The sequence below is a fragment of the Ambystoma mexicanum genome, chromosome 14, assembly GCF_040938575.1.
Source record: "Ambystoma mexicanum isolate Mex_15411 chromosome 14, UKY_AmexF1_1, whole genome shotgun sequence".
NCBI lineage: Eukaryota > Metazoa > Chordata > Amphibia > Caudata > Ambystomatidae > Ambystoma > Ambystoma mexicanum.
The window spans coordinates 446854723-446878294 of NC_090940.1; the positions used below are offsets into that span (position 1 = coordinate 446854723).

The 23572-nt window shown below is 49.0% G+C and overlaps 1 protein-coding gene across 3 annotated transcripts in view; it reads left to right on the forward strand.

Annotated features, from left to right (window-relative positions):
• KTN1 (kinectin 1) overlaps nucleotides 1-23572 on the forward strand; it is a 3101875-nt gene that overhangs the window by 1665503 nt on the left and 1412800 nt on the right. For all 3 annotated transcript variants that reach the window (XM_069637667.1, XM_069637665.1, XM_069637666.1), the window contains one exon: nucleotides 4984-5021. In XM_069637667.1, coding sequence (XP_069493768.1) covers nucleotides 4984-5021 — 38 coding nt within the window. The remainder of the gene's footprint in view (nucleotides 1-4983; nucleotides 5022-23572) is intronic.

Genomic DNA, 23572 nt, shown 5'->3' on the forward strand with positions numbered 1-23572 from the left:
TACAGAATTGGCATCTGCAGGGAAAGGACTTTGCAGTAAAGGACAACTTATTGTATTTCCAAGAACGATTATACCTACCCAGCACAGATTTACAGAAAAAAGTAATCTCTTGTTATCACGACTCTTTAATGGAAGGTCATCCCGGTATAGCCAAGACCTCAGAAAAGATCAAGCGCTACTTCTGGTGGCCGTCTTGGAAAAAAGATATCAGAGACTTTATAATGTCCTGTGGAGTATGCGCCCAAAACAAGAGTCAAAAGGAAAGACCAGCAGGCCTCTTACGCCCTATTGACATCCCACCTCGCCCTTGGCATACGCTTTCTATGGACTTCATCACCGATCTACCTCCATGCTCCGGATACAATACGATTCTAGTAATCGTGGACTTATTCTCCAAGATGGCGCATTTCATTCCGCTCAAAGGCTTGCCAACAGCAGCAACTCTGGCCCGAGAATTTCTCGAAAACATCGTCCGACTGCACGGTTTTCCTTCGGTTCTAATTTCGGATCGAGGTAGTCAATTTATTTCTCATTTTTGGCGAAGTTGCTGTCGGTCGGCTCAAATTGATGTAAGACTATCGACCAGTCACCACCCTCAGACCGACGGACAAACCGAGAGGACCAATCAAACTCTGGAACAGTATTTACGCTGCATGCTGCAACAAACTGAAAAAACTTGGAAAGATATCCTTTGGATAGCCGAGTATGCCTACAATAACTCTGTCCATTCGGGAACTGGGAAAACCCCGTTTTTTCTTTTGTACGGCAGTCACCCTCGAACCTCGGAGTTGGATCCCCTCCAAGATCTTGAAACACCAGCAGTAGACTACCTGCATTCTACAATCACCCAAGCCTTTAAGGAAGCTGTTTCTCACCTTCAAAGGGCTAAAGAACAATACAAGAAAGGAGCAGATCAACATCGGAAGGAAGCCCCTCACTATCAAGTAGGGGATCAAGTCTGGTTATCCACCAAATATCTATCTCTAACCACGCACATTCAACCCAAGATACCTTGGTCCCTATTCCATCACTACCATAGTAAACCCAGTAGCGGTCAAGTTGGACTTGCCCCCGCACATGAAGATACATCCGGTCTTCCACGTCTCTCTATTAAAACCCGTGCAACCTCAAACCCGACTAACCAAATCTCCAAAACCTATCCTAGTGGATGGAGAACTCGAGTTTGAAGTCAAAAGCATTCTGGACTCCAAGATCTCCAAATCTAAACTATTCTACCTAATTGACTGGAAAGGCTACGGCCCCCAAGAGAGATCCTGGGAACCTGCTGAATATGTCCACGCTCCTCGCCTAATCAAAAGATTTCACCGAACATTTCCTGACAAGCCAAAACCCCCGGAGAAGCCCGGTTTGGGAGGGGCCTTGAGGGGGGGTACTGTCATGATCTCTGCTTCCAAAAGGTCAGGGTTTTCCCAACTCCCTTGGAAGCAGATCCATAACCCAGGTTCTGAGTGCCAACCAGTCCCAATTGGGACCTTTTGGACCCAGTCCTGGCGCCAGTGGCACCAGGCTCATAAATATGCCCAGTCCCAGCGCTGGAAGCGCCGGGCTCATAATGCTTGGGTGGACTTACCTTCAGCAGACCATGCTGCTTACTTGCCTGCCAGTTGAGCCTCTGATCCTCTTCTGTTTGGAACTACTTTTCCTGTTGGGTGGGGCTGGAGCCACTCCCTAGATTCAGAACACTGGAACTCTTCTGGAAGGCAGGAACTCTTTTCTTACCAGGAACTCTTTTCTTACTTAGGCGTGGCTGTGGAAGGAGGGACCTAAGCACTACAGGAGGCTATTTAAACCACACTCGGTGGATGAATCTTGCTTTGCTTTATTCTGCAACCTCTGCAGCAGAACGCTCATCGTGTCTTCTGCATCCGGTCCTGGGCCTAAGGAAAAAGGCTTACCATCCTGAATCCAGTCTTCAGCAACACCTATAAAGACAAGAAAGAACAGGTTAGCATTCCGGCATCTGAAAGGCAAAGGCTTACCTACTCTTCGTGCGCTCCGGAGGTCTTCACACTGCATTCCGGCATCTGAAAGACAAAAGTTTACCAACTCTTCGCACGCTCCGGAGGCCTTCGGCGCTGCATCCCGCATCTGAAAGACAAAACAAGGTGCGTTTAAAGACATTGGGGAACTTTAATACTCACGTGCCATTACTCCTTTCCACATCTAATCCAGTGGGTATTCCGGCACCCTGCAGCCGCTCCGAACTCGTACCTGCAAAATAAAAAGACAGTTAGAGCGCATAGTGAAGCAGGCAACAAGCGCTTACTTACGTGCTTCCAGGCGCTTCTATTCATCACACGGGCTCCATCTTCAACTCACTTCAGCCCGTCATCCGCCATCGCCGGAACCCTGCAAAACAAGAGACATCATTACTAAAGACTTTAAAGGCATTTGAATGACTCGAAACTTACCGTTCGTGCAGTAAACGACAGACAGCAGTCCTCTGAAGTCAAGAGGCCTGCGCTACCTATCCAGTGAAGAAACTGGTTACAGCACCCTGCCCCGAGGCAGATGGAGAGCTCGGCATTCACTTACCTAAGGTGAGAGCGTTAACCTTTGGGGGTCTACAGGAGAGGAGAAGAGGAAAGAGATAGGGACACCCCAATAACCCCAGTTTATTAACCCCATATTTTCTATCTGCAGACATCTTACTCTACACGTCAGGCATACAGTGCACAGAGGTCCAGCCCAAAGAGCCAACCGGGTGCTACACATCACCTTTGAAGATACGGTAGTCGCCCAGTCAAGACCGGCGCCTCTGCGAGAATCAGGTGAGCGTTACAGTTTCTGAAAGGTTGAGGTATAAGGATTGGGACCTCGCTGAAGACGTGATGGAGGTGTTGCTTTCGGCCAGAAGGCCCGCAAGAAAGTCCCTGTACCGTTGCCGTTGGAGTAAGTTCTGCGACTGGTGCAGGGTTAAGAATGTGGATCCTTTTGCCTGTGAAATTCCCATGGTTCTGTCTTTTTTGCTTTCTTTGGCCCACAGGGGCTTTCAAGTGGGTACCATTAAAGGTTACCTGGCGGCGCTGGTTCCATGCAATAATGTCGCCACAAAAATCTCGCCATGCAAAAATATCGCCGAAAAATGGCCGTTTTTTGTCGCGACATTATTGCATGGAACATGCGGGGGACACCCCCGCAACCCCCAATTTTTTTTTTTAATTTTTTTTTTTGCCCCTGTCCCCATATATATGGTCACCCATATAATATCGCCTCGACCTTTTCCCGGCGATGATATTTACGGCGACCATATATATGGGGATAATATTACCTGATACCGCGGCGCTGTCCATATTTAAGCACTCGTCTGAAGAGTGTTCCTATTTTAAAATTCCTTTAATTTCTCAGTTTCTGAAAGGGCTCACTAATGTGTTCCCTCCGTCACCTTTCCAGATGCCCGGTTGGGATTTGAACCTCGTTCTCAAGTTTGATGGGTGCTCCGTTTGAGCCTTTGCATTCATGCCCTTTGAGACTGTTAACTCTGAAAACTGTATTTTTAGTTGCGGTCACTTCCGCTCGCAGAGTGAGTGAGTTACAGGCACTTTCAGTTAAACCACCCTTCACTGTGTTTCATAAGGACAGGGTTGTCCTTAGAGTGCGTCCTTCTTTTCTTCCGAAGGTGGTGTCGGAATTTCATTTAGGCCAGAAGGTTATTCTTCTGGCATTTTATCCTTCTTCACATCCTGGTAAGGAAGAGGAGAGCCTCCATAAGCTTGATCCTAGGAGAGCGTTAAGCTTTTATATTTCACGCATGTCCCGGGTAAGAGTGGACGATCAGCTCTTTATTGGTTACGCTGGAAAGCGTTTGGGACAGGCTGTGACGAAACAGACTTTGTCTCGCTGGATTATTTTGGCTATCTCTGAGTGTTACCGTTTGGCGGGTAAGGACCCCCCCCCCGGTCGGCTTACGGGCCCATTCTACCAGGGGTATGGCTGCCTCTACTGCCCTGCAGAGGGGTGTTCCTATTCGCAACATGTGTGATGCAGCCACCTGGGCTTCGGTACATACTTTTGTATGTCACCATTCCCTCGATTCCATCCGGGGGCAGGATCTGGCCTTTGGCAAGTCGGTCCTTTTCTCCGCAATTTGATTGGGCATTCTAAATTTCTTTTTTATAAAGTCTTTTCCCACCTCCTTGCATTGGTACTGCTTTCGGAGTCTGTCATAGATATGGAATACGTCAGAGGACCCAATCCCCTCGAAGAACAAGTTACTCTCATACCTGGTAACGTTCTTTCGATGGGATGGTCTTACGACGTATTCCATATCGCCCCACGTTGTCGTCGCCTCCGCTGTCCAGGAGCCGGGGGGTACGGAGTCTCGTGCTGTGTAGGGGGGGGCGCAGGGCCCCTCCGACCGCTGCTGGGCCTCGGGTCCGCCTCTGGCCGCTTCCCCCTTCCCCGGCTCCAGACGGGGTCTCTGTCCCTCCCAATGGGGGAGGGGCCGCTCGTTCCCCGCCTGAGCCGTTGCAGTGGCCCGGGGCTGTGGGGATTTTGCTGGGGGGGGTTTATTAGTCTGCAGGAGGGTTTTCAACCCAAACTGTTCACTGCTGCTGGACTTGTTGTGCTCGATTTCTGCGGCCCGGGCGGAGAGCGTCTCACCCACGTCTCTTCGCCCCGGCGGCCATCTCAGAATTCGAAAATCCTGGATTCTTTTAAGTTGCTTAACCGTTAGCGTCTTGATTCTCCCTACAGTAACTATGAAGATGTAGTGGAATCAATTGGGAAGAAAACTGGGGTGAAGATCTACGGAAGAAGGAACACGTTGATGGTTCTGCTATGCTGCTTCATTCCTTGCTCCAGTCCTCTTGAAATTCATCCTCCATTTAAAAAAAAATTGTAAAATATTGTCTTGTATGTCGAGATCATTTTGTTTTGAGTTTCAATTTAAATTCCTAATAGTTAACTGAATAAAAAAATAAATCTTTAATCAAAGATTAATTTCTGTTTTGTTTTCATCAGGTATTAGCTGCATCACAATTTGAAGAGCTTCGCAACCAGTAAGTAAGCATGGTATGACATCAAATCTTTTGTTTACAACTGAGGTTTCTTTGTCATGCTTTAGTACAGAAATCCACTTACGCCTGTGATCTTAAGCTTTTTTTCAGTAAATGGGGAACATAATTGGTACAGACAATTGAATCCTTCCTTTTTACAGTTTGGCCGCCATTGGGACATGCATAAGTGTTCTTGTCTTTGGGCGGGTGGTGTGGGGTGGGTTTTGGTTGTTGGTGTGTGTCTTATTTATTTGTGGGGCTTCTTTATATGTTTTTGAGTATAATTAATGGTTTCCTCCCATAGATTCCTCATCTATGATATCGCTATTCCAGCACAGCTGTTCTCCGGTAACCTTTCCACCGCCTGGGGGCACAGCTCAGCGTCTGCTCCGTCGGACGCCTCTGTGTCCTGCGCCGGATATGACGTTGGACACTAGTATATATAGCGGCGCCATGCCCCATGATCGCCGTCCCTTTTTTCCACACACTTTTTTCACTAATCGGAAACATGCTTGTCTGCCTAAATATTTTTCTCCAATGCCATTCCTACCTGTCTCAGGATTTAAGCCATGTGTGGATTGCGGTAGATTGCGGTAGACAGACAGATGTCTGTTTCGGATCCGCACCTGATCTGTTTATACTGCATGTGCCGGTCAATAGACCCGAAGGTCCTGCAGGAGACGGCGGCAAAGATATTCGCCTTCGTCCACAAGGCGAAGAGTGAGGCTCTGCGATATCAGTCGAAGTCACACAGCACAGATCGGTGGTCTGAAGAGCAGGCGCTTCATGCGAGGAAAGGGAGAATTAGGGGAAGAAGAATAGCAAGAGGTCCTGCTCTCCAAGTCAGTACTCACACTGACATTAGTCTTCCTCTTCAAAGAAGAAGAGCCACTGAGGATCAGCAAATAGAGGCATTTTTTCTGACCCAGTACTCCACGTCGGACGGATGGTAGAGTTTCTGCCTGAAGATGCTAGATATCTTCGTGGATGCACCGGTGACTCTGGCGTCGGCACCTGTGGCGCATGAGATGGCACCATTGGCTTCGGCTGCGACGCTGCAGGTTCTACCATGTCTGCTGTGACCAGCAGAGTTCCCTCCAGGGGACTACTCCTGCATGCCTAAGGGCTCGTGTCTGGATCAAGAAAAACCCAAGGCCACTCAGTGCCGACAGACCCTGCATTCGGGCGTCTCGGCACTGGCATCGCCTCAGGGCCGTGTATGCCGCTGCTCTGCAGGAATATGCCCCACTCCCTATGGATGATTTTCTGTGAAAAATGTATGACATTTATCTGATCATGAGGGTGACCAGGTCCCTTTTGGGCTGGAACCTCCCCGGGGATGCATTTCCTGCCAGCTCCCACAGCAGCAAAGCCCCAAACCACTTTCCAGAGCTTGATGGCTAACGTAACCAGTACTCTTAAGATGGTCGGCTCCATCCAGATCCAAGGTTCAATATGAACTTTGTGACAATCTAGGCGGGTGCTCAAGAAATAGACTTCCCTGCCCCTCTATGTGGCGGTGGAAGCACCAATAATGGAGGAGTGGGAGAAGACCACCTCTGTCCTGGCTGTGGATGGAGACATGGCAAAGAAACAGAGTTTAGGGGTGACATCCAAGCCAGATAGTTGGACATGCCCTTTGAAGACAAACACCCTTTTGGAGCCAATGCTGACGGTGCCCTCTGGAAGGTCCAATCGTCAAAAGCGACAGCTAAGTCCTTGGGGCTTGCCGTGCAATAGCCCTCCTCGCAACCATCACCTCGGGGCAGGGTTTATCGCCCTGTAAGAACACACTGGACCGGTTGGTTTGGCAACTAAAAAAAAATATTTTATTTTCTAATTAGAGAACATAAGATCTATTGAAGGAAAAATAAATAAACAGGAATTCTTCCTCCTAAGGTAGTCCAAGATTAGACCTTGGTTTAGGGCTCTTCTGAGGATAAGGACAGAACCATGCCTTAATCCTCGTATGCCCAGCGCAGTTCAGGTGCTCCTTCTTCGCCCCTCTCTCTGTTCTGAAACAGAAGGTAGAAAAACATGTCAGTCCTTTCTTGATGTTTGGTTTATATAGGGGCTGTCTACATTTACACCAATCAGGAGTTTCCTTACTAGCCAGCCTAGAAAAGCCCCTCCATGCCCTGCCCCTTTCTTCCCAGAGTGAAGGCTGCCATAATGGAGGAGACGCAGCGGCTGCAGTGATGCTGACAAGTAAGGCGTCTTGCACCGGATTAAAGGCAAGTATAAGTCTGCGTTCATATCGTCATCTTTGTTTATTAGCCTTCCGCTCTTTTCTACTGTTTTATGGGCCTCTTTTACTGTTGGCTTCTCTGCCCACATGGTTTCTGCTGTCTTGTGCTGTTGGTATGGACCCGGGTTTTCGTTTCCCGAATCCAAAGTGCCCAGGCGTTCTCGTTCCTCGCCGTCAGCTGTCTCTGTGGCTCCCATATTACCTCCTGTCCACGCCTCCTCTGCTACTCTGTTCGCTGCAGCTTGTCCGCTGCCCGACATACGGCATTCCATCCCCAGTGTATCTCCGCCCGAAACAGGTCCCCGACCCCATGGCATCCCTTCCCCACCAGGCGTCCTCTGTTGCTTCTTTGGCTTCCCGCCTTGTTTCTGTGCCATACTGGGGAAGGTTTTCTATCACGCGTCCCTGTGACCGAGAACGGGGCTCACATGCCCCTCAGAGCCTTTGACCCGAGAGGTTGTGGTCAATCCCAGATCTTGATGACCAACACAGTGGCCATGCACTACCTCAACAAACGAGGTGGAATCCAGTCCTTACCACTTTGAAGAGAAGCAATGAGATGGTTCTGTGCTCTGGAGAACAGTGTCTGACAACTGCTCATCTGGCTGGACGATAGAATGTCACAGCGGATGCCATGAGCAAGACAGACTTAGGCCTCTCATGAGTGGGAGCTCTGTAAGGAAGTTCTGGAGGAGATCTATTTTCCTGTCCAGAAACTCTTAAGTGAACTTCTTACCTTCCAATGTCAACAGGAAGTGAGAGTTGTTCTTCTCTAGGGAATTTCCTCATCCGGGATCTCTGTGGGACACAGTGACCGTCAAGTGGACTTTAAACTTCCATTATGCATTGTTGCCAATCCCTGCCATTCCTCTGGTTCTCAGGAGGTTGTGCCTGTTCGGAACCATGATGATCCTGATTGCCCCAGACTGGGCCCCGAAAAAAGTGGTATCCAGAGTTGTTGGACATTTCCATGTGCCTTCTGAGGAGAGTAGAATTGTTCTTCCAATCGGAAGGGGCGTGTCCTCCACTCGAATCTCAGCAGCCTGAACCTTCATGCTTGGCTACAGAGAGGCTGAGATGCAAGGAGTGGGACTTGTCGGAGAGCGTCTTTTATGTACTCCTATCAGTTAGGAGGCCTGCTACAAAATCCATTTATGCCTGCAGGTTGTGTAGATGTCCAATTTGGTGCTGGGAGAAGGACCTGGGTCCTGTCATCTGTCTCTTGTCCCCTGTATTGGATTTTCTGCTTTCCTTGGCCCAAGTGGACCTGCAAGTTGTTGGCACCATAAAAGGTTACCTTGCCACTAATTCCGTGTTTGAGGTCCCCAGAGCAGGGCTTGTTTTTCATAATCCCCGACTATTATGCAGTTCTTGCAGGGAATGTGTAACCAGTTTCCTCCCTGCCAGTTTGTGGTTTCCGGTATGGGATTTGAATTTAGTTTTATTGTTTGTGCCCTCTGTTTGAGCCTCTTCTTTCTTGTTCTATTCATTTGCTTACCCTTAAGATGATTTTCCTGGGTGCCATCACTTTCGCGAGACGGGTAAGTGAGCTCTAGGAGTTGTTACCTCCCTATTTGTTTTTTTTTCCAAAGAGAAGATGACATTGAGAGTGAGACTCTCTTTTCTGCCAAAGGTTGTCTCCGATTTCCATCTCTCTCAGAAGATCCATCTTCCTGTGTTTTTTCCTCCGCTTCACCCTTCCAAGGCAGAGGCTAGCTGAACGAAGAGCCCTGTAGGGGATATAGGCCGAAATGTTATCCTGGAGAAAGGCTGCATCCCGCCCGTGAAGCGCTCGGTGCGTAAGGCAGAGGGTCTTCAACTTAATCCGACACTGAACGGGCAATCGCCACATAGCTGAATTTTGTAAGATCTGGAGCCTATGGGTGTGGTATTTGGTAGAGGAGGTTTGGCACAATCATGATAGCTCCGGACTGCTGCCCAGACCTTCTGGACTTGGCCACCTGGAGGTGCAACCAGCTCCACCTGGCGGCCAGTTGGGATCAGGAGACTGGGTTTCAGTTGGACAGAATCCCAATATCTCTGCTCCTACTACCCGATCTCCGCTGGTGGCTAATCGATGGCAATGGTTCAGTGGGCGCCCCCTTCACCCGACTGGAGCCTAACATGGTGGTAACGATGGACTCTTTTCTTCCGGTATGGGGGGTCTGCTCTGAAGGCTATGCCATTCATAGAGGATGGTCCAGGACGGAAGCCCTCATGCATATCAATCTGCTCAAGCTCAGAGTAGTGGGCTTGGGCCCTCAAGGCATGGACAGACAATTCTACTACAAGGTTTTGCCTGAACAAGCAAGGTGGCACCTGAGTCCCCTCCCCTCCCCCCTGTCTCTCCCACCCCTCTGCATGGAGGCGGTATCGATCTCGCAATGTGCCCTGACGGAGGGAATTTGGATTTCTCCAGCATGGGGTCTGGCGTGGATTCACATGTTCATGAATATTCCCTGTCGTCAGGCCGGGAATCCTCAGTAAAAAAAGAAAGCAGTATTGCTTTAAAGGCTTCAATGCTGCCTTTTACCCGTTATCCAATCACTGAAGACCAGGTCAAACTCCAACCATCCAATGACGGTATCTCCCAGAGTCCTCGAGTTTTGCTCTCCAGGATTTTTTCGATAAATCTGTTTTTCGTTAAATTTCAAGGACTGCTGACGACTAGTCAGCTCCGGTAACGGGTCTCCGTTGCCAGTTAAGTTTCAAAGTCTACACAGTGTGTCAAGTGGAAATGCTTACTGAGGCCTACTTCCTCCTTTCTTCCTGCCTGTTAGAGTCTCTTCAGGCTCTGCTCCGGGTGTTGTTTGCGAAATATCTATGTGGAGGACAAGCACACTAGATGCGTCTGCTTCCTGACCATGAGGAGGACTGATGTGACATATGTCGAGGTTTTTCAGCCAAAATGAAGCGGGACCGCTACCGACGTTTGATGGTGTGATTGAAAGAGGACGCGGGGGGCCTGGTGTGGCCTCCAGGTATACTCAAGTGAAGCGCAGTTCAGGCCGCTCTCCAGAGCGCTCTCCACCCAGATCGGCCGAGGAGGTATCCCCAGAGGGGTCCAGTAAAGACAAGCGCCAGGCTTTTGGTTTGGCTAAAGACAACGCTGATGCAGGTCCTAGTTCAGGGCACACGCGCTCTCCGTCACCTTACCAGTCTACGGTGAGCTTGCCGGTGGCAGGCACACAGTCCTCAAAACATAGTGGTTCATCACAGGAGCATAAGAAGCACTTCCCAAAAGAACCCTCTTCAAAGCCCTCGGCGACGTCCGCTGCTATGGCTTCATCAGAAAATAAAACCGGCTACTGCCATGACTACGTTGACCAGGCCTTCGTCGATGGTTGCTTTGCCGTCGATGGCGGTGTGCTCATCGAAATAAAGGACGTCAACTGCCACCGCGTCTGCTTCGTCAACGGCCTCCTCGTCGAGTAAGGAAACAACTGCCACTGGCAAAACCTGAAGCCACGACTACTGCTTCGTTGATCGCCAATACCCAGTCAATAAAGGCGCCGGTCATGTCTATAGCCCTGAACCGAAGTGGCTAGACCAGAAGTGCAGTTGGTCCTTTGGCCATTTATACTAATTCAGACGAAGCATGGCAAGAGTGCTTTGAGGCAGGGGTCTACAGCCTTGTAGGCCTGGATTCGCCAAAGGCATACAGGCGTGTTCAAACAATCCAGCATTCCTCCAAGGGCCCTCCTGCAAGCTCCAGGAGATGTGTCCCAGGACATCCTAAGTGCTCAGGTCTCTGTTCTCCGAGATACAGCAGCGGCTATCACCTGTAGCAGGCTCTTCAGGGATCGGTCCTAGGTACAGCCCTCGAAGGCCTCCACACAGGGATCACTCGGCTACCCCGAGGCGACCACCGTCACCACTGCCTGTCCCAACACTGCCAAGCGAGGCACTGCACAAAAGACACCAATGCATTTGATTACTTTATCGCGGCGGACACAGTGCCAGCAGTTTCAGACGATATCACCAGGGTTTCTCCTCCAGATGAAGTCGGGTCATTCCATTCAATGATGGCTGGGGTGTCTCCCCTATTTAACCTGGTAACAGAGGAGGAGAGAAAGGAATGTTTCCTCTACCAGCGACGTTCCTCAACCAGGAAGACAATGTGAACTGTCCCGCTGCTCGACGAGGTATGGGAAGAGGGCCTGTCCCTAATGAAGTCCCCTAGCTCCGCACCGGCAAAGCAGGACCAGCTACAGAAACAATATAGGGTGCCGGACTCAGCCCCCAAATGCCTCCGCACGTAGCATTCCCCGGACTCAGTGGTTTGGGCCACAGCGAGCAAACGGTCTGCGAACACATCCTCAAAATCTATGTTCCCTCCAGACCAAGAAGGGAAGAAGATGGATGCGTCAGAAAAGCACATCCTATATACTGGCCTGGTATGATAGAGACTTGTGGTTTAAACTAGGCCCACTCCTGGAATTCTTGTTGGATGACAAGAAGACAGAGGCGTTGATGCTGTTTCAGGAGGGGGAGGTGGCCTCTGATCATGCCATCAATGTGGCTATGGACGTCACAGATTCCAGCTTCTGTCAAATGGGAATGGGGTATCGCTCAGGCGTCAAGGTTGGCTGAAGGCTACCAATTTTAGGCCGGAGGTTCAGGCAAAGGTGGTAGATATGCCTTTCGACAGCGAGAATCACTTCGGGAAGGTGGTGGATGAAACGCTGCAGGCCACAACCTTCCCGCTCCAATGCGCAGGAATCATACAGAGGTCAGTCCCAGGCTTTCAGTGGAGGCGCAAAGGGGAAGCCACAGTCAACTAGCAGGCCCTACTTGGCCCAGACCCCTACCTCCGCACCCCAGTGGGAGGCTGTCTGTCAGATTTTGTCGATGCCTGGAGAGACATCACCACAGATGAATGGATTCTGGACATTCTGTATAGCGGTCACACACTGGAATTTGAACACAAGTTACCTCGTATTCCACCTCTAGCGAGGAAGGAACACCACACTGGCCAGCTGCTGCGGTAAGTATGAGCCATGCTGGCAATGGGCACAGTAGAACTCGTCCTGCTGTGACTCGCGGGGGGGGAGAGCGGGAAGGGGGGGGATCCGGAGCATACTCCAGATAGTGTCTAGTCTGGAAGAAGTCATGGGGGTGGCGCCGAATCCTGGACTTAAAGCACCTCAACAAATACCTAAGGTCCCAAAGGTTCAGGATGGTCAAGTTGCAGCAAATGCTAGGCCAACTGGAGGAAGGGGACTACATGACCACTCTGGATCTGGAAGATGCCCACATTCACATCCCCAGTCATCCAAAGCATTGGAAGTTCCTTCGCTTCGTGGTGCTGGGGAACCACTACCAGTTCAAGGCACTGCCCTTCGGCCTGAAGTCAGGACTAAGGGTGTTCACACAGTGTTTAGCCTTGGTAGCAGCACATCTACGTCTCAAGGACATACACGTCTACCTGTACCTGGACGACTGGCTCATCCGGTCACTTCTCAGAGCCTGGCAGGGCAACACACAAAGGGAACCATACGCCTGCTAACAGGGCTCAGATTCTCTATCAATTATCCGAAATCCTGCATAACGCCATCAGAGGACGTTCTGTTTCTGGGAGTGCGTTTCAAACCAGTGGTGTCCCTATCTTTCCCCTCAGAACAACAGGTGCTGGTCATTCTGGGGAAGGCACATAGTCTGTCTGCTATTAAATCTGCAACCATCCGGGTTATCAAGTCGCTGCTGTGCATGATGTTGTCATGCAAACATGTGATACTGTTCTGCTGGCTACAGATGAGGGCACTCCAGGAGTTTCTGGACTGCAGGTGGCACCAGACCACTGGCAGTTTGTCAGACAAGTTAATGCACAACCTGGAATTCAGGCAAGCCATCCAGTGGTGGGGTGTGCTCCTCGGCTTACGCAGGGTTTTCCATTCCGAACCCCTTCATTTCAGGCAACAGTCACCACGGATGCCTCACTGGACGGATGGGGGCCCACACTGGGCAGTCCCACGCCAGAGGCCTTTGACTGCCGGAGGAGAAGGATCTGCACATCAATGTGATGGAGCTTCGGGACGTGTTCTGGGCCCTCAAGCCATTCTTGCCGCTGCTGAAAGGTGAAGTGGTGAGGATTTTCATGGACCACACCACCACGATGTTCTACATCAGGAAGCAGGGCAGAACCTGATCCCCTGTTCTGTCGTTGGAGGCACAGACCCAATGGCACTGGGCAATCCTTCAGGACAAGTTCCTCGTACCCTTTCACCTAGCAGGTATAAAGAACACTGTAGCAAATGCCCTCAGCGGGGAGCTTCGGTCCAATCACGAATGCTGGGCCAATGACACATCTGTTCCGCCAATGGGGTTGTCCCGAGATCGATCTATGTGCCACGGCAGCGAACTCCAAATGCAATCGGTTCGCAAGCAGGTTTCTTCAATCGGGCATCTCTGGGGATGCCTTCTCACTCAGATGGGAGCGTCTATTCCTGGGTGCTTTTCCTCTGATTCCCCTCATGCTATGGGTCATCAACACTCTGAAGAGATGCTGCTGCAAGATGATACGCCATATATGGTACCTGGACCTACTCCGCCTATCAGCTGTTAGGGAGAATTCTCTGTGAAGGCTAATTTCCCAAACCTAGTGAGTCCCCCAGCAGCTTTGCTGGATTTTTGGGGTTTATTTTTTTCTCCTGCTAAGAGTGAGACTCTTTCTCCCACTTTGACTTTGTGATGTGTTTTATGGGCTATGGGGTCTTTTACTCCATAGGGTTTCATGTGGTTTTTGGTAAATGTGTTACAGAGCACCCTCAGTGCAGTAACACAGGGGTGTCATAGTGACCCCCAAACATAGACTCCATACCCTGGGACTGACTACTGTCTCCCAGGGCATGTATAGTCACCATTGACTTTACTAGTCTTAAATTGGGAACAGAACCAGTACAAACCATCATATTGTGGAAGTACTGGTAGGGGTAATTAGATTGCCCCTGGGTCTGTTTTTCGAGGGGGCACTGTGCAGTCCCCCCTCATCGAGTTTCTGGCTAGTGGCAGTGGTTACCACGCGAAATATTCCTTAAGAATATTTACTATGGGATTTTCCCATTCATTTTAATCGCACAACTTTTTGGTGCAATGTTAAAGATACCGCCGGGTTATTTATTTAATATTTATTCCCCGGTTGGGTCTTTTTGCCAGGACTCGGTTTTAAAATGGCGTTTGTGTTCGCCTCTGTAACTCCAACCCAAGTCGAGCCCTTTGTTCCACTTTTTGGCGGGCTTCTACACAGAAGCCTCCAAAAGTGGTGCCACTCTGTCTGGGTATACAGGATGTGGGGGAGGGGGTTTTAGGCACCCTGGACTGAGTTGCCTCGGCAACTCAAGTAGCACTCTTGTGTGATTGGCCCAGTGGTGAGCCGCCCGGCTCACCACTTAGCATGTTTGAGTAACAGCTAGGACTGATGAATGGGGGTTTTCTGCATAAAAGCAGGGCTTTGGGGACTGGGACTTAAGACATCCCCACAGGACCAAAGAATCCGAAGAGGGAGAAGCTGAGCCGACCTGCAACGACGACACCACCGGTGGAGCCCTGCTGAACCGACTCACCACTTCTTCCAACGACAGAGGAGATCTTCATCCCGAAGAGTCTTCTTCCTTTGACTGGTGGCAATAACCAGTTTGCCCGCCTTTTCACCTTCCCGGATCATCTTGTGGCCACCTTGCCTGTGCCAAGCACCCCGGCAACCGGGATACCACGTTTTTCCACTGCTGCGAATAAAAGGGTAGTACCTTTTAACCGGAGAACTCCGCGGCTGGTTTCTTCCCTGGCAGTGCAACCACCTTCAGCTTTCCTCCACGTCGAGTTCTTCTCTTCCTCTGGACGACGCTGCGACTTGCATCCACTGCCAGGAACAACTGCCCCCGCTGGAGGATTCTCTCCACTTTCCAGGTACTGTGTCCGCCTGGCCTCCCTCGCAACGGCCTGTGTGGGGTGTCCCGTAAATCCTCATCTTACCACTTGGGTTGGCCCTAGGCTGGCTAACTGAACTTTTCTGAGCTAAACTGATTCCTTTTTAAACTCTCTGCAAGACGTTCCAAGCCTTTTAAACTGTGTGATCTTGGGCGCATTGGTGTTCTACTCTCTCCAAGAGGGAGCCTGGCCTCTGAACATTTTGCTCACAAGTAGACTTTGACTTTCCTGCCTTGCTGAGTGCTTCTAAAGTATTGTGTTGTGTGCTGTTCCTAATTTCTACCTTTTCCCTCCCTTTTTCTTAACTTATTGGAGTGCCATCTTTAGTTAAGCGCTCACCTCTGTCTGGAAAAAAGTGGTGTTAACTAAGACTTGTCTAATAAGGCATAAGGGATGTATATATATTAATAGTGACTGTGTTTTCGAACTTGCTTACAATAATAGTGCTAGAGTGTTTCTAAGCGTGTCTTTAAATAAATATTTATATACTCAAAGCTCTGGTCAGTGTTTGCTTGTGCTACTGTATTTTGGTACCTATCTTGTATACTCTATATACTGTCTAACTCTTCTTGAGTGAAGTCTGGCTGCTCAGCCACAGCTATCAGGTAAATCTGGGTGGTACAGACTGCTACCAATTGGGTTTACTGCCAACACCTGTAGTCTAAGCCTTTTGCAGTGGTCCCTAAGGGAACTGCACAGGTTTCTGCCTAACATCAGCGATGCCGGAAAATCAGGCCGTCTCCTCTTCCAGACCTGCTCTCCAGAGAAAACAGAAGCATCATCCATCACGATCCAGCGTCCATGAACCGCAGGGCCTGGCTCCTGCAGCCTTAGAGTTTGGCTGATATGATTTTCCAGTGGAGTGTAGAGCCGTTCTTGCTCAGGCCAGAGGCCCTCTGCTCTGTCGTGCTACGGTCACAAATGGAAACACTTCAGTCTGGTGCAGGACACACAGCATCATGCTGCTGCGTATCTCTGCTGGAGCCATACCTGCTCTTGCTAGCCAAGTCTGGTTTGGCCCACGCCTCCATCAAGGTGCACCTGGCAGCCATTTTACGATACACTTGTTCCCCTACAAAGCCATTGTTATGGTCTCAGACTGTTCAAAGAATTCATGAAAGGACTCTTGAGGTCTTTCCCTCCAATGAAAGCTCTGGCCACGTCATGGGAACTCAATGTTGCCCTCACGAAGCTCATGGGTCATCCATTTGAGCCTTTACATCGTGCTCCTCTTAAGTTTCTGTCATGGAAGGCTGTGTTCCTGGTGGCGATCACTTCGGCCAGGTGGATAGGGGAGATCTAGGCTCTTTCCTGCAAAGCCCACTACTTATCGTTACATCCTACTAGGGTGGTGCTCTGCACTCACACCATCCTTCATGCCGAAAGTCCTGTCTGAGTTCCACCTCAACGGACCTTTGGTGCTTCCAGTTTTCTTCCTGAATCCAGTATGAACAGTCACTCCATACGCTCGACGTTGCTCGTGCCTTGAAGTTGTATGTGGCCCATTCGAAATATTTCTGGAAGTCTTCTCAGCTCTTTGTGAAATGTGGTCCTGTGAATCAGGGGAAGGCCCTGCCAGCCTCCCTATCCAGGTGGCTCTACGGCTGCATCATGTCCTGTCATTGTCTGGCCGACAGACCCCTTCAAGGCCGGCCAAGTGCCCACTCCACCAGAGCCATCGCTGCTACGGCAACATTTCTCTCTGGGGTTCCCCTAATGGACATTTGATGTGCTACTACATTGATGTCGACGCAACCTTCATGGAATTCTACTGTGTCAACAGGGATTTCAGGGAGGAGTCCAGAGTCAGCCACGCAGTGCTGTGCAACCTGTTTGGTTAAGGTGAGTCGGTTCCTGGGTTAAGTGTTGTACTTCTGTTGAGCTTTACCACCTCCTGTGGTTGTGTATTTGTTACTGCTCTATAATCGTATTCATGAGTATGTGAATCCATGCCAGACCCCATGCTGGAGAAGGGACAAGTTACTTACCTGTAACTGTTGTTCTCCAGCATGGGTCTGGCATGGATTCACATGCAAACCCTCCCTCCATCCCCTCTGTGGCTCTTCTGGGTTCATATTGGCATCTCGCGTGCTTCTAATCTGAAGATGGCCGTTGTGTTCAGGACTCTGGGAGATGATAATCATTAGACGGGAGCAGTACGACCCGGTCTTCAGCGATTGGATAATGGGTGAAAGTCAGTATTCAAGCTTTTGAAGCAATACTGTTTTCTTTTTTCCTGAGGATTTCCGGCCTTCAGACAGGGAATATTCATGAGCATGTGAATCCATGCCAGACTCATGCTGGAGAACAACAGTTGCAGGTAAGTGTTGTGTTCTTTCAGCAGGCCACTTCCCGGGGGACAGCAATGCAGAAGCGGATCAGCTGAGCCGCGTGGGGTTCAACACCTACGATTGTGAGTTGCACACAGACTCCTTTTTTCCCCTGTTGCAGCATTGGGTCGGGGGTCTCTGGGAGATGCCTTCCAGATCTGTTGGCACAGCCGCATGTGTTAGGCGTTCCCGCCCACCCCTCTGCTCCAGCGGACCCTCTGCAAGTTTCGGGCTTCAGTGTGTTGCATCCTCATCCGGATTGCCCCCCATTGGCCTTCGAGACTCTGGTTTTCAGATCTGATGCAGCCGGGCAGGGCGGTGGAACATCGGGACCTGGCCAAGCTGGCGCTGGCGGCCTGGTTCCTGACCCGCTCAGGCTTCAGTATGCTAAATTTTCAGATGACAACTGAGATATCATTCAGCAGGCCAGGAGGCCCTTGACTAGGTCACAATATAAGAGTAAATGGACTAGGTTATGCCATTGGGCTTCTGACAAGGTTCTGGACCCTGTCACCTGTCCTCTAGATGACATGCTGGCTCGATCTAGAGTTCAGGTGGATACGTGCAGCACATATTTTGCGGCCTTTGGGGCCTGCAAGAATTCCCCTGAGCATGCGTTTTCTGCAGCCAACCCTTTAAGGGGATGTCTAGAATTTTTCCTCCAGTGCATAGGCCGAACCCGGTCTGGGATCTCAATATGGTTCTTGCAACTTTGCAGCATAAGCCTTTCGAGCCAATGGCTTCTGTGGACATCCGCTTGGTGACACTGAAGACAGTATTATTGGTGGCCCTCACCCCTGCGTGCAGCAGGGTTCGTTAGCTGCAGGTGTTGTACCTGTGTGTGCGCCTTTCACCACGTTTTGCAACGACAAGGTCATCTTGCGCACTCACCCAGCCTTCTTGCCCAAGGTGGTCTCTCCATTTCATCTGAATCAAGAGGTCTGCCTGCCAATGTTTTTCCCGAATCCGCAGTCTGAGGTAGAGAGGGGGTCTTGCATTCCTTGGACCTCAAGAGGGTCCAAGTTTGATCTCTCTCTGACTAAACCCATCACAAAGTTCAAGGCATTGTTCATGACTTTCAGGGGCTCCTTTCCCCGGCTCTCAGGCTTCCATCGCACATTGTATGGTTCAGGTTATCACAGAGGCTTACGCGGCCTTGAGCAACCCTGTTCCTGGGGGGGCTCATGCCCATTCGGTCAGAGCCAAGGCCACAGCGTTTCAGAGACATGCTTTTTGGGATGTCATCAGCAAGGCAGCTACTTTGACCATTCTGGCCTTCTCTAAGCACTACTCACTGGATGCCAGCTCAAGGCACGATGCAGAGTTTGGTCAGGTGGTTCTGACGAACCTTTGTGCTTCGTCCTACATCTGAAGCAGGTTATCACAGCTCCACCATATGTTCTTGTTCGTTGGAATCACCCACAAGGGTTGAGGAAAGGGGACAGTACGTATGATTAATTACAGTTACTCACTGTAGTGACTAGAGCATCCATAGTCCCCTTTCCTCCATACGTCCCACCTACCTTCCCCTGCTAGTATGCCAAGGGCTAATATGTACTAAGAGTAGCCAGGTATTTAAGCGTCCGATGTGTTCAAAGGGGACTGTTGTGAGGCACCACAGGGCAGGGCCTTGCAGAGCCTTCCCACGTCAGAGGCCGTGCCCCCACCCACTGTACTAAATTTAAAGGAAAAGCTCAATTTTTTCACTGCCAAAGGTTCCGGTACCGTACTCCTGTTGGGGGATGCCCATAAGGATGGAGGAAAGGGGACTGTTAGGGAGAATTCTCATTCTATGGCTAATGTTCCTTACCTATAGAGTCCCCCAGCAGCTTTGCTGGATTTGAAGGGTTTTGTTTTTTCTCCTGCTAAGAGTGAGAATCTTTTTCCCCACTCTTAGGCATGTGTACTATGTGTGTTGTAGGCTATTTTTTGTTAAATGCCTATGGGGTTTGTCTCACCCTCATAAGAACCACCTTTTTCCACATGTGTTACACAGCACCCTCCGTGCAGTGACACAGGGGTTTCATAGCGACCCCAAACATAGACTCCATACCCTGGGACTGACTACTGTCTCCCAGGGCATGTAGAGTCCCCATTGACTTTACTAGTCAATCTTTATGAACTAAACCAGTACAACCCATTTTACCATGGAAGTACTGGGAAGGGTTAATAGTTTTTCCCTCATGTTCATTTTCGAGAGGGTACCATACAGTCCCTCTCCCAAAAGTTTCTGGCTGGTGGCCGTGGTTACTACCAAAAATATTCGACCGCAGATATTTCCCTATGGGATTTTCCCATTGTTCGAGGCTACCACATTTACTGACAGCCTCTAACATACCGCCGGTTTATTCTGATATTAACTTTACTCTGGTAGGTTTTATTTGCCAGAACCTTTATATAAATTCTTTCTCGTGTCTTTCTCTAAACTCCTAACCCAGGTCGGGGATCCTTTGTTAGTCCTTTTGACAGGCTTCTGCCAAGAAGCCCTCCTTTTGGTGCCACTGAGTCTGGGGTGGGTCCACTGTGTGGGAGGGGAATTAGGACCCATGGTAAGGGTTGCCGCAGCAACCCATGTCGCACTCTGTCCTGATAGGCTGGAGGGTCTCCCGCCAAGATGACCACTCCAATGTGTGAGTGACAGCTAGTCTGTATGAATGGGGATCTTTTTGCATAAAAGCAGGCTCCTGAGGACTTGAAGATCAAGACGTCGCCACTGGAACTGAGGAACCGAAGAGGAGAGAAGCCAAAGACGGTTTATAGTGAAAAAACCGAATTACAAAATATCAAACAAAAATCTCGAATCCAAAATATCGAAAACAAAAATCTCGAATTTTTTTTTTAATACGTTTTTATTTCGAAATGGGGGGGTTCCCCCCCAACCCCCCTTTTTATTTTTTTTTTTATTTTACCCTTTTTTTATACTTACCTGAACCCACAAATACATATAAATAAATAAATAATTCGAGATTTTTTTTTTTCGAGATTTTGGATTCGATATTTTTGTGATTCGATATTTTGTTTTCGGTTTTTTGACCGACCACCGCCAAAGACATTTGCAACAACTGAACCACCGGTGAAGCCCTGCTGCAGCGTCTCATCACTTTTCTCCACACAACGAGAGTAGATCTTCATTTGAAAGAGTCTTCTTTCCTTGAGTTGGTGGGGCCAACCAGTTTGCCAATCGCCTTCCTGGACCTGCCTTGCTCGAATCGCCAGTGCCCTGCACTCTGAGACCGGATAGCCAAGCACCCGTCGACCCGGACTGCGATTTAAAGGAGCATACCTTTTATTTCATTTGGCAGCACCGCGGCTGGTTTCATCCCTGGGTAGTGCAGTAACTCGAACCTTCCTCCACGACGAGAGCCTCTCTTCCTCTGCTGGATCTCCCGAACTGCTGGAACTACCCGGAACAACCGCCACCGCAGGAGCCTCTTCCTCATGTTAAGGTACTTTGTTCCGCCAGGCTGCCCTTTTCGTGTGGTATCGGTAAAGGTATTTTAAATCCTTTACCTACCTGTTGGGTTGGCCGCCCCTATCGTCTAACATTGTCTTTCACCTCCTGCATCCACCTTTTCGAATCGTTTAACAAAGACTTGACTGCAGCTACAAGAACATTTTGATCCTGGGCTCTTTGCCCTGTACCACTGACTCTGGCACAGGCCTATTGACTCTGGCTGAATTTGTCAAAACTGCCTTCTCTAGATTGCTTCTCAACTAGAACTGTGTTGGTGCACCAACTTGTGAAGTGCCATTTTGCTCGGTTTTCATTTAAGTAGTCTCTATGCTAAAGTACTGCCTTGCCTAAACTTGTTCACAAACTTATTGGGAAGTGTTGCTAGGGTGCTTAAGAATATATTCCTGTATAACGTGTACTTTTCCCCCCCTTGTGAGAAATTGCTAGAGTGCCATTTGTGTTTGGTTTTCACTGTGCCGTTTTGCTCAGTTTTCACTCTTGCACAAACTTGTATACAATTTAACTAGGCAGTTGTGTATACTTTTCTTGACTGATTTTAACTTGCTTTATTAGCTGTGATTAATGTGTTGAACGAGAAGTGTGTAAAATAAATATATATATATATATATTCTTTTTTAGTACATAGCTTTGGTCAGTGTTTCCTTGTACCATAGTGCTGTAGCCCTATTGTATAAACCCTGAATACTGCTCATCTCCCTCTTGAGATAAGTCTGACTGCTTAGCCACAGCTACCACCTAAATCTTTGTGGTACAGACTGATACCAAAGGGGATTTATTGCTCATAACTGTAGTCTTAATCTTCTGCAGTGCTCCCTAATGGAACTGCACAGGATTCTGCCCAACAGGTACTATGGACTATGAGTACTCCACTCACTACGGTGAGTAACTTTAATTTACAGTGCTTTTGTTTATTCAATTTCTGAAAGGGCTGGTGAGCATCTGTCCCCCTGACTTCCTTTGTGGTCCAGGAGTGGGATTTGAACTTTGTTTTAATGTTTCTAATGGCAGCCTCTTTTGGACCAATTCACTATTGCCTGCTCAGGCTTCTTTCCTGGAAGATGGCCTTTCTTCTCGTCATCACCTGGGCTGGCAGAGTGAGCGAGCTCCAAGCGCTCTCATGTAAGCCACCATTTACCATCTTTTCTAAGAACAAGGTAACGCTGAGAATTTGACCGTCCTTACCTCCCCAAAGTGGTGTCCAAGTTTCACTTGACACAGAAAATTGACATACCGGCCTTTGACCCTCCTCCTCGCCCTTCTTTGGAAGAGGAGAGGTTACATAGGTTAGACCAAAAAGAGTTAAACGTGTATATATAGTGAGAGCAAGCCACTTCAGGACAGAGTACCAATTATTTGTCGGCTACATTGGCCCAAAGATGGGAAAGTCGGCAACTAAACAAACTATATGGAGATGGTGATTGTTGGCCATTTGTGAATGCTACAGTATAGCAGGCAGACCCACTCCAGAATGATTGAGAGCACATTACACTAAAGAAGTAGCAGCTGCGTCCGCACCTGTAGATGAATGCCAGGCACCAGCCTGGTCATTCTTACACACCTTTTATGAACACTATTGTCTTGACATGTAGCTGGCCAGAATGCCTGATTTGGAAGAGCTTTTTAAAAAAATGCTCTAAGGTATAATTATAATTGCTCTTTCCCTCCTGGTAGGAAGGAAATAGTGCTGTGGGAGTCTATCTAAGATGAGGAATGCCTGGCAGAACGCAATCCATTAAAACAACAAATCATTTACCCGTGGTAATGTTCTTTGATGGATGTACCTCCAAAGGATTCCTCATTGCCTCCCCAGTCTACCACTCAAAAAGAGCTAATTTACTCTTTGTAAGTCTCTCCTTCATTGGCATCCTGTCCATGATGATTGTATTTTTAATGAGTACCAAACACAATTCCCCAATGTGGCTGAGCATGGGGGAAAAATAGGAAAACTGAGGTTGTGGGGCACAGTACTGGCTATTTATATTGATAAATCCGATGCTGAGGATAGTAGAGTGGTCTCAATGCTGAGACTGCTCAGCCCTCCGTAAAGGTGAAAAAATGTCCAAAGATTTACTGCTGCAACAGAATATTTAAGATGAGTCGTCCCTGGGAGTAATATCCATCAGAAAGAACATTAACAGGGATAAGGTATGTGTTATTTTCTAATTCTTGTTCACATAGTTGGAAAGACTGAGATTAGTTGTGGTGGCCGGAGATAGGACTCAGACAACTGGCATGTCTATAATACGCATTTTATTATCGTAAAAGAAAATCCCTCACCTAGCCCTATTCATACTGTGGGGTCCCTGCCTACAAAGTTAAACACAAAGGTGCTCGGCAGGACATCTTGCATTACACAATGCAGTCCTCTGTCCAATACTAAGCCACCTAACTGGCCCTATCTCTCTAAAAAGTAAAACAAAAGTAGTACAAATGAAAACTTTGGTTTGCTGCTGGGTGGTGCTTGACCCCCTCCCAATAAAAGGATAAATGACTTGCCAGTAATGTTCTTTCTTTCTATGGATTACTCTCCCACAGATTACTCATCTGATATCCCTTCCAGCGTCAGTTGCTCAAA